At 43.3% G+C, this 16,180-nt stretch overlaps 1 protein-coding gene across 3 annotated transcripts in view; it reads left to right on the plus strand.

Moving 5' to 3' along the window:
* Window positions 1-809: 809 nt before the first annotated feature.
* The window catches only part of lrp4 (low density lipoprotein receptor-related protein 4), a 114,703-nt gene continuing 99,332 nt past the window's right edge, over window positions 810-16,180 (plus strand). For all 3 annotated transcript variants that reach the window (XM_056374300.1, XM_056374307.1, XM_056374315.1), the window contains exon 1: window positions 810-1,109. In XM_056374300.1, the coding sequence (XP_056230275.1) occupies window positions 1,049-1,109 (61 nt within the window). In that variant the 5' untranslated portion in view covers window positions 810-1,048. The remainder of the gene's footprint in view (window positions 1,110-16,180) is intronic.

Below are 16,180 nucleotides of genomic sequence, written 5' to 3' on the forward strand. Positions count from 1 at the left end.
ACCATGTGTATCATAGTGAATAATGACTTTTTAGTCTTTTTGGACTAAACTGCATGTATAAACTTGTGGTGGACTTATATAATCCCTATAGGAACTTCTTGTAATTTCAAAGACAAGACTTGTATGTGTCCATGGTGACCTTTTTGAAATTAATTGCATTTTAATACAACCATGATATCCCTCCAGTAACTTTTCGTAAAACTTTGGTACTGAATAATGGCTGTGTAATAACCTCATCTCATTACACCGCACTGTGGAAACCACTGCCCTGTCATTTGCCTCCACTGACATAAGTGACAAAGAGAGGCTTTTCCACTCTTCTTCTTCTACTCTTCTTTAACCCACATTGTGTAAGAAACAGAGGCAGGGGAAAAAAACAACAAAAAAAACAACTTTTTTCCGTGTTGTGAGGAAAAAGGCACAAACAGTTTATAAGCTGTCTGACCTTGTCTTTGATTTGCTGACCACCAGGCCCCTTTTAAAAAGACATTGTAACTTAAGAAATGACACAACCAGAGCAGAGATTTTGGACGAGACCATTTCTTGAGGGATAGGGGTGTATGTTGAAATGGGGGGAAAATAATACATACAAAAACTACAAACTGGGGATATTCAGAGATTGTTTTGTAATTTCTTTAAATCAAGGTGTAGTACCAATTCGCCACTGTTGCTATTTTAGGCTAATTGTAGCTTAAAAATACCGCCGTATACACAGGGTACTCCCCTTTAGCTTGTGTTTGGTACAGTCCACAGCTCCTTTTGGTAGCCACAGCGTCGGTAACTAGAGCACAACATGTTGGAGACCGTAGCCGAGCTGTTCCCCTCAGAGTTAACTTTTTAATCCCGGTTTTGTCGCGTTATCACACACAAGAGGAGGAGGCCGGGGAGAGAAAGGGGGCTAAAAAGTCAGTCATGGTATGAAGTTAGCGTGAAAGCCGGAGCATCTTCTCGTAACAGAAGCCCGTTGATATTTAACTGTGAGGAGAAGAAGAGGGGGAAAAAGGGAAAAGGGAAGCCCGGAGAAGCGAGAGAAAAGCGGGGGTACAAGATGCAGCTGGCCGCGGTGCTGTGGGGAGCCCTGGTAACTTTACTGCTCAGCCAGACTCCAGGTAAGAAAACCTCCGTTTAAAAACGACGCAGAGTGGACTTAAAACTAGCATGGGAGGGTGTTTTGGAAGAGATGAACGGAGGTATTTTTTGCACCGCCGGTGTTTGGTAGTAGTATGTGTTTCTTTCTTTTTTCTTTTTTTTTCTTTCTTTTTTAATTCCCTCCTTATCAGCTCTGTGGTGTTTTGACTCGCACATTCAGACATCTGAACTCAGCAGCCAAGTTTCCCTCTTATTAGAGAGCGCAATTTAGGTGGTTAAAATAGAAAGTCTAGTGGAAAATGTGTGTGAATGTGCGTGTTCATTCTTTCTTTTTTTCTGTTCTTTTTTTTTAAATCTTTTTTTTTGACAACATGCTTGTGCAAGTGTTGAAGCCGGTGTTTCACGAGCTCTCGGATCTGCAGCAGTTTCATCCAGTTTTACATTGATTTAACTTGTTGTTGTGACGCTTATTGTGTTGTGTAGTCTTGCAGCTGTACTTTCACTATGCACCCCACTCATCCTGTGTGTCAGCTATATGTGCTGCTGGAGGTATATATATGTGTTTTATGTTGTAGTGCATTGGTAGATTGTGATTATATAGGTTTATGGAAGGTTTTGTCCGTGGTTTTTAGTGTTAGGTGAAGGTTATGCTGCATGTACTACAATGTGAGGGGTGCATGTGTGTGCCTGCATGCCCTGTTACATCTCCACCTTGACACAGATTGCCATCAGTCCTGATGTGGGAATTAAAACCTGAAATCAGTTTTAAAGCTGTTTTAAGCTATGGCGTCTCTTATATGCCTAGAAGCTGAGAATAAAACATGATCTATTTGAAAGAGAATATGTGATGGATTTTGTGCCCTTGCATGGTTTATAAGATGCTGGAAAGTTTGCTAAAAAATCTCTCTCATGCATATTATTCGTTGACTTAAAACAAAACTAAATCCTTGTGATATGAGAACAATGTTGGTGGATGCAGATCTTATTCTTATGTTCAGTTTAAAATAACCAAGCACACTGCCCGTGCACTGATTGCAGGTGAGCTGGGTTGTTTATCTATGATAACCTACATCCTGTGCCCCCCCCCCCCCCCCCCAGCAGCACTTGTAATAGGTCTGAGTGATTTCCACCACCCCCTTCCTATGTTTTCTCTAACACCTTGTATTTACAACATGTTAGAACAGCCGCTGGAATGCAGGGACCCTACTGAAGCTATTTCTAAACACACACTCACTGGGCTGAGCGTCATACATACACACACAGACACACACAGACACACACACACACACACACACACACACGGGTGCCGTGCCCTATGACATGACATGAAAAGGTTTACCCGACAGGATAGGAAAAATTACATCTGTAATTGGCTGGTTGGACCTGAAAAGGATGTTGCTGTAATTGCGACATATCCTAAATGTCACCAGGATACTGTCTCCAAAATGTCAGCCAGATAAGATTCAATATCCCAATTGAAAACAAAAGCCCCCCTGGATGATCCACATCCTATTTATAGAGGAGTCTTTCATCCTTTCAGATGTAGTTATCAAAGTTTTCCCCCACCTCCCTTCTTTATCTGGGGCGGGAGTGGGGAGGCCGTGCTCGCTTGATTATGGACTTGTTCTGTCATAAAGCAATTAAGTCTGCTGGGCCTGTGTCATGTCTTAAACACATCGTTGTCTGTTGTATATGAGTGTGACGTGCTGCTGTTGGCATTTTCTATTGTGGCACAAAACATATACCTCAACTGATGCTGGCTTTGTGAAGCTGCTGATGGATTTTGTTTCATTCCAATTTTATATTCAAGATCTTTAAATTTGATAATTTCCATGCCAGGAATTCTAAATACAACATTTTCCCCCCTCAGAGGTTTATTTCTGTCGGGATGGAAAAGCCTCTGAAATAGCATTTAAACCCTCATGTGACACTGACAGTCAGACTCACACTAATGATATTATTTTAGGGATAGCGGCTCTCAAACACAAGATCTCATCCCACAGCTATCCAGTGGTTGGGAAATTCCAGGATACATAAAAAACCAAGATAGATAAATATATCTTTAAACAATTAATTGACTAAATGAAAAGCAAAGATGAAACTCTAGTGGGTCAAGACTTGAAATGTTCATTACATTGGCCACAAGTATTGGTCTAACCATGACATATTGTCGCCTTGTATTTTAAAACATACATTATGGGATTCATGGAAAGTTGAATGAACGTGGTAAAGGCTATAATTTCTAAGATGTGTACAGTAAATGGCATTATAAATGCCAGCTGCCGGTCCCAGCAGACAGCAGATGACCCAGGGCTACGATTTATTAGTCTGACTCCCTGTGTGTGTGTGTGTGTGTGTGTGTGTGTGTGTGTGTGTGTGTGTGTGTGTCGGAAAGAGTCCAACATGTGTGTGAGGTCAAGATGCTTTCTCAGCTAAGTCCAGTGGCCTTGCCGTAATGGGCTGAGTTGGACTAATGGTGTGTTGGAGAGTGTGTTACACAGTTTAATGATGTGCTCTGGGACAGCACGACCCCTCACCCCTCATTCTCACTGAACCCTCCCCATTTACTAATCAACTATTGATTAGGCTCAAAGGTTTACTCTGAACCTCTGTTGTTGTTCCACTGAAGACATCGTTGCACATTAGATCACATTTGTATTTATAGCAAGCTGACAGATCTAAATCCATAATCCGATGGGCTGGGATGAAATTTTCAACTTACACGATGATCCCTCTCCTGCAGAACTGAGCAGGACTGAACTGAGACGGTGCTGCGGTATGAATCTGACAGCTGGGCAACTATCCAAAAATAAAACTCCTTCTTTGAATGGGGCTGGTTGGTTTTATCTGCTGCAGCCAAACAAAGAAGAAGGGGGGAAAGAAAAGTGGTTGACGACAGTAAAATACAATGAAAAGAGGTGGGCTGCAACATGCCATTATCCACATCAAGAAAAATCAATTGTGGTTTTCCAGAACTCAAGGCTACGTCTTCAAATTGCTTGTTTTCTCCTACTAAAAGCCTAACACACAAAACTATTCAATTAAAAATGATATAAAACAGAAAAGGCAACACTTCCTCACATCTGACGCACAGAGAGTGGAGAATGTTTGGCATTTTGACTTAAGAGTTTGCAGCAGTGTGTTTATAGCTGAGGTGGTTTTCCTCATCTGATGATAAAGGGCCCCTTTGCTAATGCAGTGTTCATGCATATACATTTTGCATCAGGGTCCCCGCCATGTTCCACCCAGGTACAACAAAACCCCTTCATAGTCGTACTGGCCATCGGGATCACCGGGACCAATCCTGCTGCGTTGTCGGGCCGTTGGACCGTCAGAAAATCCATAAAGTTTTTTACCATCCCTGTCCTATCTCCTTGGAAGGCCCTCTCTCTGTGCCTGTCATTTGGGGTGCATTTGAGAGTGTGCTGCATACAAACCACCCAGCAGAAACACTGCAACAGCAAAAATGTAGTACACGTTTTACATTAAACATAAACCTTAAGGGAAAAATAGCAGAACAAATGCTGTATTTTAATGAGTGTGGTTGTTTGTCTTGGTTGCCATCTAGTAGTAATGGCAAATTTATCACAAGAGACAGGTATGGATGGGTAGCAAACTAACGAAATACTGTACGTTATACTGAAAACTGACAGTTACAGAAAGTTTGCATTGAATGCCTGTTCAGATTAATGCTCTATTACTACTTTTGTTTTGACATTTTGTGATTTAAATCATAATTTTGATGTAATTTATTAAGCCTTAGACAGAAAGTTGGCTTCTGCTGTTTAATGAAATAAGCATTAGGTAGATGTTTATTTTATTTAAGATAAGGAATTGGAACAGGTATTGTGTGGTGCCAGTTTCATTAATGAAACTCAGGAACTGTGTTGGTGCTACTATAGAAACATTTGAAACCCTATAAAGTGGTGCAGATGATGTGTCACTCTGCAAAACAGTTACATGTTTATTGAAGATAATGTTTATAAAGTTTTTTTTTTTTTTTTTAACTGTCTAATGGGGTAATCAGCTAATCATTTGAGCAGTAGTGGTCACCAGAGGGAGAACAAAAGAAGCTAAAAGAAAAAAAAAGATGAGCTGTACGACCAGCGTACAGTACAAGCCGAGAGGCGAGGAAAAAGTGTGTTGAAAAGAGGAGGTGGGGAGTTTGGCCTTGTGTTCGCTCTGCTGGCTGCCCTGCTCTGTGGTTCAGGTTGCTGCCGGTCTCTGTGCCCTTCCCTGCCGCTTGTATCCCCCCTAGTTGGATTGATTAGTCCCCTGACATTGCCCCCCTCATCCTGGACAAACACACACACTCTCACTAGTGGCCTTTTCAGAGAACCCGCAGGCGTGGTTTGTTGAAGCATTAGAAAGGAAATTTATGATTTTGTCTTGAAAAATAGCTCCAACACCACATTTGATTAAGTGTCCTCAGAGTAATTGTTTTGGTATTAATGGTGTTTAATGTTGATATTACAGAATAACTCCTCCAGACAGATTTATTGCTTGCTTTGAGTTGTTTTTGGTACAGATTCCACTCCACAGGCGACGATAGATTCTCTGAGAGGAGAAACTCATTGTGGAGGATGTGGCCGTGGCTCACGTCTGAGAAACGGGACTCCTTTGTCTTTACTCCTGGCAAGGTTTGATTGTTTTGGCATGTATGCGCGTTCACCCTCCGCTCTGGTGGCTTTTTCTCGTCCAGGCTGAAGCTGCTTCTCAGTGAGAGTTTCAGCAATGGTTCTGAGACTGAAGCTGTTGTGTTGGACGAATGTATGTGACTTTTGAGGCCTGAATGAATGAATGAATGTGTGTGTGTGTGTGTGTGTGTGTGTGTGTGTGTGTGCCCTCCTCTGGTCTAGCTGGTTGGGTTGGTGTCAGCCAAGCTTTTGCTTTCACCAGGGGGAAGGCAGAGTGGGCCACCCGATACCCCCACTGTGCTTTGTGTGTCTCTGCTGAGCAGATGGAATTGCACCTCCAAGGTAGCAGTGGAGGTAACCTCTGATTACTCGATTCCCAGACCCCCTCCTCCCCCTCCTCCAACATTCTCATATGGATAAATGTCAGACCTCACACCCCCCCCCCCCCCCTCCCACTCCTCTACTCATGTTCCTCCACCTTCCTATAAATCACCTGACTCTCTCTCTCTCTCTCTCCCTGCGAGGCCGGCCTCCTCTGTGAGAGCCCCGGGGGTCTCTCGTCTTTGGGGTCGTTTCTGATTTCAGAACATGATGCCCCGGCCCTGGGGCCCGTTTCAATTATGTTCACAACACTAATATATGTCACAGATGTCAGGTCTGAGAGCACAGGAACAAGCAAACAAAAAGTCAACCACTGGCAGCCCCTTAGCGCGTTCAGCAGTGGATGGAGCTGGTAGAAATTAGCGCCAAGGTTTTTACTTCTGTTCTACTGTTTTTGCTGTCGTTGACTCACGCGACGAGGAGGATGAGAGAGAGCCACCTATGAGCGTTTGTTTATGTAAATGACCTGGTAATTGAGGGAATTTAAAAGGGCTGTTTAGCTTCTTGATCTTTAACCGAATGAAAGCCAAAATAATCAAAATGCATTTTAACATCTGGTCAGGGACAACGGATGGAAATTAACCTTCAAGGCTAACTCTGGCCCATTTAAGTTTTTTTTTTTTTTTTTTTTTTTTTTCTGTTGATCATCGTTTGGCATCGAGCAGCTGTGGCAGTTACTGGTAGGCTCGCTGGTTTGATCCCCACTTCCTCCTGTCCACATGGTGAAGTGTCCTTGAGCAACACACCCCAAATTGCTCCCATTGGTGGAGCAATTTATCATCAGTGTGAGTGTGTGAATGAGAGACGGCGGGCTGTATAACTCTGGAGCGAACCCATTTTCCCTAAAAGATGCTATTGTATAAAAATGTTAGTTTCAGTCTAATAAAAGTGTCTTAAAGTGTCTTGTTTCAGCGTTTACAACAGCAAAGTCCCACAGACAGATTCCTGTCACATAAAGTTCCTCAGAGTCTGAAACCTCAGGTAGGACTCCGACATGTCTGCAGGCTAGGCTAAGTTGTTCAAATGACATCACCAGCGCAACAAACATACTGCGATACTGTTATGTCTGCTGCCTTTTAAAAAAAAAAAAAAAAAAAAAAATTTTGTGACACGAATTTAGGCCACGTCACCGCAGAGGTTTGGTATCGAAAGGGACGTTTGTCGTTTTTTAGGCCACGTAGAATGAATCCGAGTTCCTTGGGGGTTGCAGATTATTGGAGACTGTAATAAACTGTGGTTCTCCGTCTCAGCGGGGGTCTGCTGTAAAGGACAGAAAGATAAGCAGGGCTGGAGACTCACTGTCTGAGCACAACCATGGGAGGAGTGGTGGGGGGGTGGGTGGGTGGGTGGGTGGGGGAGAGAGAGGCAGGGACACAAAGACATTTTGAAGGACACACACACGTACAGATCCATAGTAACTTAATTCTTCAGTGGCTTCTCTCCTCTCTCTCTCTCTCTCTCTCTCTTTCTTTCTCTCGCTGTTACTCGGGGTGGGTGGGTGGGTGGGGGGGGGTGGCATTTGCATGGACATTGATGAAATTCTGGCAAATTTGGAAGAAGACATCAGTGTCAAATGATTGAGGCTTCAGCAGATTGTTGTGATGAAAGGCCTCTCCTCCATCCCTGAATGTGGTTTCAGCCATGCATTAAAAATAAGCCACTTATTCTTTTGTATTGTCTCGCCTGTGTGCAGACAAAAAGAAGACATTTGTCTGATGCCAGTGGCTCTATGGCTTCTGTCTTTTACTGAAGGGGGTGAAAGGGAATTTGTGCGGCCATATTTCCAGCGTGTCTAATGGGTTAAACTGCACAGTGGGCCACACACACAAACATATGGTTTGGAGATGACTTTTTGTCTGTCTGCAAGAGAAAACATCTGAACAATTTTTCAGTGGAGGACAGTCATCCCCTTGTCATTTTTTTTTTATTTTTTTTTTAGGGAGGTGGTGTCCAATCAGTCTCGGAAATGAATGGGCAGTTGAAAGTTTTACACTTGAATAGATGGCGATTAATCATTAATATCTCTCTGTCATGATCAGAGCTTAACAACCGATGAAACTCGTTAGAAGATTTTTTTGTTGTAGCAGTTTTACATCATAAATTTGATTTGTCAAGATGAGTAATGAGTATGAGTAAATGTACTGAGGAAAGCTTTTAGAAAAACAAAAAAACAAGACACCTGTTAAATCTGCGAGCACAGTTTTACATCTCTGTCCTTCTCCCGCCATGTAGAGAGAAAACAGATTGGGTGAGAGTTCAGGATATAAATAACTACAGAGACAGACAGGCTTCTCTCCGAACTGGACATGGACCCATTCACTACGCCGAGGTCATGGACTAAGTGTGTGTGTGCATGTGTGTGTGCATGTGTGTGCATACATGCTTTCTACTGCACTGCATGGAAGCTCACAAACAGGCTGCCCTCTATGCAGCCTCATGGAAAGACAGAGATGAGACTTTTTCTGTTAATTGATTTTTTTTTTTTTTTCTCCACAAGATTCAGTCATTCAGCCCACCGACTCCGACTGAACAGCTCACAGTATATGGCGTGTCTTTTCTGCCTGTAAAGTTTGTAGCTTGCTCCTTCCCCCTTTTACGTTGATAATCATGGCAAAAATGTGTCATACCACTTGTAAATAACCCCTCCTCCTCCTGACTCTGTTTACTACAAAATATACGCTACTACTTTTGGTGGAGCATCTGCGTCAACGAGGGGAGGGGGGAGCATGGCACACAAGTCCCACATTGTGCGACAATTATTATATTATATTTTTGCCTTGACCGTGCAAACGCTGCTACGTCTCAGAGCTACCTCTCAAGCCTACAGATGGTGAAAATTTGATACTAAAAACAGATTTTCAGAGGAAAATTGCAGCTTTCTTTGATTTCCAGGTATGTTTTAGTTTTTTTTTTTTTCCCCACACAGATGCCTTTATTCTCATGTGGGATTTTTTCTTTTTTTTCTTCTATTTTCCTGATTATAATCTCGGCTTCTCTGCTCACGCTCTTCCATGTTGCTCATGATCACCATCTTTAACCGTCCTGCGCCCCCCCCTCCCCTCTCTGTTCACAAATGGGGGTCCTGCAGATGGGGGGCCCGCAGCTATCTCATAGATCACCTCCAAAAGGTGCCAAACAGCCTGTCCAGGCATATGTTTCAGAACACACACACACACACACAGACACTCACACACACTCGCAGCTTCCATCTCAAGCTCCAGATAAGATTAGACTGTGATATGATTTGAGTGAGACCCCCCACACTCTCTCCCCAACACACTCTAGTGAGTGTTAAATCCTGTCAACCAATCCCTCTGTGCATTTACACTATCTGCTACCAAATGGACTTTAGGTGGAGTTCAAAGGTCTGATGTATCCATGTAGTGAAAAACAAACAAACCCTTTAGTTTTCCTGTAATTAGCTAAAGGGTAAAGTTTTGGTAGAATCTGTCCAAAAATAAATGAGCTCTCAGCATGAGTGTAGTGTAGTATATTTGAGATAAATTAAGCTTTAGATGTTGGCATCGATTGCAACGTAATTGGCATAAGTGAAATGGGAAGCTTTAATCACAGCTAATAACTTCCTTTCTGTTTAGCACCTATTCGGTAGAACTGTGTTTATGAATTGAAACTGATGTTGCTATGACAGGAGCTAAAGTAATCTGATCAGTTGTTAATGGCTGATGACGTGATTGGGTTTATTAGTGTTCCAACATTTTCATCCATCTCATGCTTAGCTGCCGTCAACATACCAGCTGACGTTGGTGTGATGCTCAGCTCTGACAGAAAACAGCTGAACGGACTCGGGTGACTTTTTTTTATCGCACTGCGTACAGTATGAGCACAAGGCATATCAGTGTTTCAGGCCTTTCCGTCCCAACACTTCCCCTCGGTCCCTGCGACTGCAGCGAAGCACCTGCTGCATATCTGATGTCCTCCTAGTTGTTGAAACCAGTAGGAGGCACGCTACGGCAACGATGGAATTAAAAACACGTCCGAAGCCATGTCAGACACACTAATAAAAACCTGCTTTGGTGTGACACCAACTTCTAAAGGCTGTGGTGTCTGTCAAAGGTTTGGCAGTGAAGATTAAAGTTTGAGAGGATAGCCACCAGCTTATGGTTTGGGTTTAATCCATCATAAAACAATATATACTTAATGGTTGCAGAAATATACATAATTAAAAAAATCGATTAATATATTGATAACTCTATTTCAATAAAACAATTAGTTGTTCACTGTGTTACAAAATGGCAGATCCTTACATTTGAGAAGCTGGAACCAGATAATATTTTTGCATTTCTGATTAAATAATTACCTAGATAGTTAAATTAATTAATTAATCATCACAATCATTGATTCATTTTCTGGCAGTAGAATAATCGGTGGATCATTTCAGCACTGTGAAAGTACAGATACCCACAACAGACACTAGGGATTCAGTAGATAACGTGTCCACACAAAGACACAAATATATAGCATGATATGCTGATTGATGATCATATGCATACTTAATTAGCCAATATGATATAAAACCATCTAAACCCTGTTTCCTCCAGTATTTCCTGTAAGGGGTTTCCCCCCCAAACTCAGCTGCCACTCAGCTTTGTCTTGTTGCTGCTCTTTTCTGTGAAGTCACATTTTTGAACTGCATTTATTTCCATATTGACAGTATTTACATATTTCCATAGTGGTCCATAATTCATGATAGCAGCAGAGGCTGCTCAAATGGAAATTGGGACACACCACACCATAGGTGACTAACTGCTAGCTAGCAGAAAACTGAGGAGTACAATCACCCCACTTTTACTTTCTTGCATTAATTATCTCCAACAATGACTCATGGACACACAGTTTACACACACACACACACACACACACACACACACACACACACACACACACACACAATGTGATGGCTGAGACTTCCTTGGGGGTTTGTATGATCTCAGAGTGTCTTTGCCCTTCTTGAGTGACATCGCTCAAAATTGTCCCCTCGATACTGATGCTCAGTGATGTCACCTGAAAGTGTGAGAGCTGAAACCTGACTCTGGACTCTCGTACACAATGCTGCACCTGAGCTAGCGCGCCGCCTCACAGCTAGTCGTTGATGCAGGTGAAGACCTGTACCTGTGTAAGTCACGCTCTGTGTTATGGAGTGGAAAAATATGTCTTTCTTCTCTGCCATATGTCTTCATGCTTATGCTTATCTTTCATGCTTTCTTCTTCACCATTTTCTTTCAATGGACCCTTACCCTGCTGGCAGTAACTCGGCCAGGCCTCTGATGAGGGAAGTGGAGGTGGTAGCTGTGGAGGTGGTGAGGGTCTTTATTAAACAAACAGTGAAGGGCTTTGGAGGCCCCATTGAGGCCTGGAGCTGGAATGAAGACGCGACTGAAAGCGCTGCACTCCCTAATGAACTCGAGTGGCCCATAGAAGCGGGGCCTTTTCACAGAAGCCAAGGAGGACAAAGTGTCAAAACAAGCCCAGCCCCTCTTCGTTCACAGGGGCTAAACGCCGCCTTTTGACTCTGTGGAGTGTGGGCATCTGAAGGGGAGGCCATGAGGAGAAAGCAGGGGGAGGCAGAATGTACTTGTTAAAACAATGGCCTCTTAAATCAAGCACCCCTCCTTGCCTCTCTTCTTCTCCTTAGCTCCTCTGCTCCCGCCTCCTTAACCCCCCCTTGTATCGCCTCGACTTCTAATTAGACCTACTCTTGCACAAGCAGTTGAAAGCCCCATATATCGCAGGGGCCTCAAAGGAGAGGCTTTGGAGTTGCGTCTCTGTAGCAGTGTTGCCTCTATGAAAGGTCTTAGTATTCAGAGGAGAGCCCTGTTTGGGCTCCTCAAAGCGCTCAATCTGCCACTGGGGACTTGTGTACCATCATGTCCTTTCCGTTCGCCGCTGCTCCTCTCCCTTCTTCCCTCTTTCTAAGCCACTCCACCCCCTCCATTCCTCGCCTCTCCTTCTCTGTCCCACCCTCAGCCAAGAACTCTTTCTTCTGTTTGTGACCCCTCCGTTGCTCCTCCATGCTTGGCTGCCCGCGGGGGCCGAGGCAGGAGCCGTGCACCGACCGAGGCCCCCGAGCGCTCGCTGCCTCCCTCCCCTCGGTTGTTTAGCTATGGATGAAAAGCAGAGACAAATATGTCTGTGGTTCAAAGTCCATCCCAGCAATTACAGTGACTGATTAAAGAGTTGGCCTACACAGGCAGCTATGTATAATACTACAACTCCCACTCAGTGTTTCATAACACCACCTTCAGAATAGAACGGAGCTCAGCAGTGCCTGATAAGGGCCCATGGCTGGCTGAGTCCACTGTTTACGGTGAAGTGATTAAGAGCCGGTGCCATAAAAGGGGCCACGATTGTTTTATGGCCTGAGTTTATAATAAGCAGAGTACACACTGTTGAATTTCCTGACAAACAATACACAGAAGTAAAAACTGCAAACAGGGAAAGTACAGTAGAGGGATAAATGACGAAGCTAGAGCTGCAGCAGCCGGTCGATCACTTCTCAAATATGCCCACTCTCTCATTTTGTAATATTTTGCATAATGTTTTTGACACTGGATGGAAATTTGCCATTATTTGTGACACTTATGAATAACTGATTAATTGATAACAAAGGTACAAAGTAATCTTCACTCATGGCCGTGAACTGGACTGCTCAGTTTCCTCATACTTGTGTTTATTGCCCTAAGTGTGAAGTGTATGTCTGTATCCTCTCGCCAAACAACCACATCGGCCTCGCAGCACTGGAGCTCTGATACAAACAAAAGCTGCATTGTTTGGTGTTGTTTATCTGCAAGGTTGCTCTCAGATGTCTGATTTTTACCTTGAACTTCCCTGTCATCATCACATGCACAAATGGTCTTAAATGCAGCGCTGTGATTACAGCAAGAGGTCAATTTCAAATTATAACGTAAACTTAAGGAATGTTTGAGACTCTTTTGAACTTCTGATCTCTTCAAAGGCATGTCGTAATGACTGTATGGCTGCTACTTCAAAAAGTATGGCGCTGATTTGGCTGACTTTTTGTTGGAAAGATAACCCCTCTGATTATTTATTTGTGCAGTAACTTTAATATCAGCTTCTAAAAAGGGATGTATTAACGTACTACTTTGTTGGAAAATCAAATCCCAAGTGCACAATGAAGGCAAAACAAAGAATTGCTAATCTTCTTTTACCTTTTTTACTTTTGAATGTATTTGGGAAAAAGTCCTGTAGTTGAATGTCAGAATATAAGTGTATGTATAAGAGAACAGAAAGGGAAAGAGGATGAATAATGAGTGATAGTGTTACTGTGACTTTGCCTGAGGATTATAGTAGCCACTCCCGGGGGGGGGGGTTAGTCTTTATGCCTCGAGGCAAAACTAGGTGAAGATAATAACAACAACAAGACGCTCCATCAGAATCAGGGGAACCATCTGCCTGGACTGAAGTGAACTGAAGCGGGCCGCATCAATATTCTGCTGAGAGTCGGCACTAATTGGGTCAGCATGATTTTCCACTTTTGTTGCTAGGTGGTTGATCTGTGGGGCTTCTATTCTGAGAAGCGCCTACTTAAGTTATTGTATCGGCCATCAAGAGACAAATCCAACTGTGCTGGGCAAAGTCCATCGTCAAACACCGTCCTCGTTTTCATGTAGCCCACATTCATTTAGAGAGGTTGCTCCAAATCACAGCCGTGGACCAAAATGGACTCTCTCCAAGGCTTGTTCCACTTTTTCACTAATTTTGTTTGTGTGTTAATGGCGTTTATCTGCTGTAAGTGTCCGCTTTCTATCATTGTCACAGATGGCAGGGACGTGGTGACCTCATATGAGGATAATTGTTTTTTGAGAAGCAAGTAAAGGCAGGGAGGGTCTGTGGTTTTTCCTGAGGCTAATTCATACAGCATGTCTTTTTTATTCAAAGTATTATTGTCTGTGATTAAAGGAGAGAGGACATAGTTAAGTCGTAAAGGTTTGACCTGAGTAGAAGTTAAGTTTCTTGATGTCATATGGATCATGTCAAACATTTCACTTTGGCATCAACAACAGTCTTGTCACAGAAGATTTGGATTTATGCCGTTTCTCCCTCTTGCTTAAATTGGACAACGGCAGTAATCTCGAGCATCAGACGAGCCCGAAGGCTCTCGCATAGCTTTGCATTGGTGGCAGATGCTGAGTGTGCTCATTGCTCCCAAGTTATGAGGTGACTGGGAATAGAGTAGAGCAAGCAGGGATGTTTTTGTCCAGCCTTGGAGGACTGGTGCTGCTTACAGATCCTGTCCAGGTGTTAGCCTGCGAGGGAGAGGAAATCTGGGGCACAGTTAAATCAGAGCCAGGCCTGGACACAGCTCTGTGGGCTGGAGCGGCACGCTGGGGTTGGGACGGGCCTATTGAAAGCCAGGTAAAAGGCTGCATGAATTAATTCACAATTTCATTTCTGAATCCAACCTGGAAAAGAAAATTGGTCTTGAAGCAAGCAGGTTAGACGGCACTGTCGACAAATGCAGATTGGGGTTGGCAGAGAATTGGTTGATGCAGAGCGAAGAAGGCGTCTGTCAATTGTGATGGATGTTGATAAAAAGATGTGGAGACAAAAAAGTCAGATTGCAGGGTCCATATGGAAAAGGTATTTATAATAAGAATGATGATAACTTTATTTATATCACACTTTTCTTAACAATGTTACAAAATGCTTCACAGACAAATAAACCAGATAAAAGAGAAGGCGAAAGAGCCAGAGTGTAATAGAAATTAGAACAGCATAAATAAAATAAAAAAACATATCATATATCAACATTATGCAAAAGGACCTGACAATATCAAACATCACTAAAGGCTAAGACGAAGAATTGTGTTTTTAAGAAAAGATTTAAAAGAAGTGAATGAGTTATAACGTCTGATTTCAGAGGGGGGAGAGAGTTCCAGAGTGTGGGGGCTCTTAATAGCAAACGCCCAGTCAACCATGATCACAAGCCTTGACCTTGGGGTGACCAGTGGGCCTCCTTCTGCATTTATGATATATGCCTGAATGAATGCCTGCTGCAAATATAGTCTAGCGAAGGTAGTAGGTAGGCACGGTTTGTAAAATGAGCTCTTGATATTGTCAGGATTATAGATTAGATTGAATCCTAATGAGATGTGTTGCAGTCTGAGGACACGACCTCAACTCTCTTACCTGTTTACTGTTTAGTTGCTAACTGCCTGTCAGGAGGGGCTGGCTTTCAACCTATACGATATAAACTGACTGCCCTGTGCGACTTGATTTACACCGCCGTGTGTGTGTACGACATACAGACCCGCAGTTAGGCCACACTTACTAACACCTCCTGACAAATGTCAATCGGTGGCCCCTCTGACTACCTGTCCTCCCGCAGGCTACTTTAGATGCTCAATTGATTGCTGTAACCTTGGCAGCCAGGAAGGGAGGTAGGGACACGCTTTAGAGCGGCATTCATAAAACACAGTCGCTTCTGAAATTGCTCATTTAATAGGGATGTTGTGAGGTTTTTGCTCTCTTAAGATAGAGTGAGAAATAGGCTCTAAAAGCATATTTCAAGTTTTCTTATTTTTTACTCTTCTCCTCTTAATGGCAAAGCATTCATTTTATGCATGTAGGCCTCTAAGGTCACAGGCAGGCTCAGAAGCGGCTGGCCTTTTTTTTTTTTTTTTTTTTTTCACCATCTTAGTGAACGTGTGGTTTGAGAGAAATTATAATCTGGTTGGAGCTCAGTTGTCTGTAGCTGTACTTCACCACTGCCGTCGGAGTAGAGAGATGAGTTTTAGTTTTATAGCAGGGAAGGAAAGGTCACGACTCGTTGCTTCAGGATATCAGAGCCGTCTCCCTCCTATTCTTTGACACAGTCATTCATGGGAAGTCTGTGACAGGTGCCGCAGCTTAAATGCGAGTCTCTTCCATGCTACATTTATTTGCCTGTGTTGTGTGCGTTTTCATGCTGTGGGTCTGTGTATGTTTGCGAGACAGGTGCCAGGGTGCAGTCAAGTTGCCGGGCAGTTGCAGCAGCGGGCTGAAATAAAAAGGTTCAGCTGGCGCCTGGCGCCCATAGTGCTCCACTCAGATAT

Source organism: Seriola aureovittata, chromosome 1 (genome assembly GCF_021018895.1).
Source record: "Seriola aureovittata isolate HTS-2021-v1 ecotype China chromosome 1, ASM2101889v1, whole genome shotgun sequence".
NCBI classification, from domain to species: Eukaryota; Metazoa; Chordata; class Actinopteri; order Carangiformes; family Carangidae; genus Seriola; species Seriola aureovittata.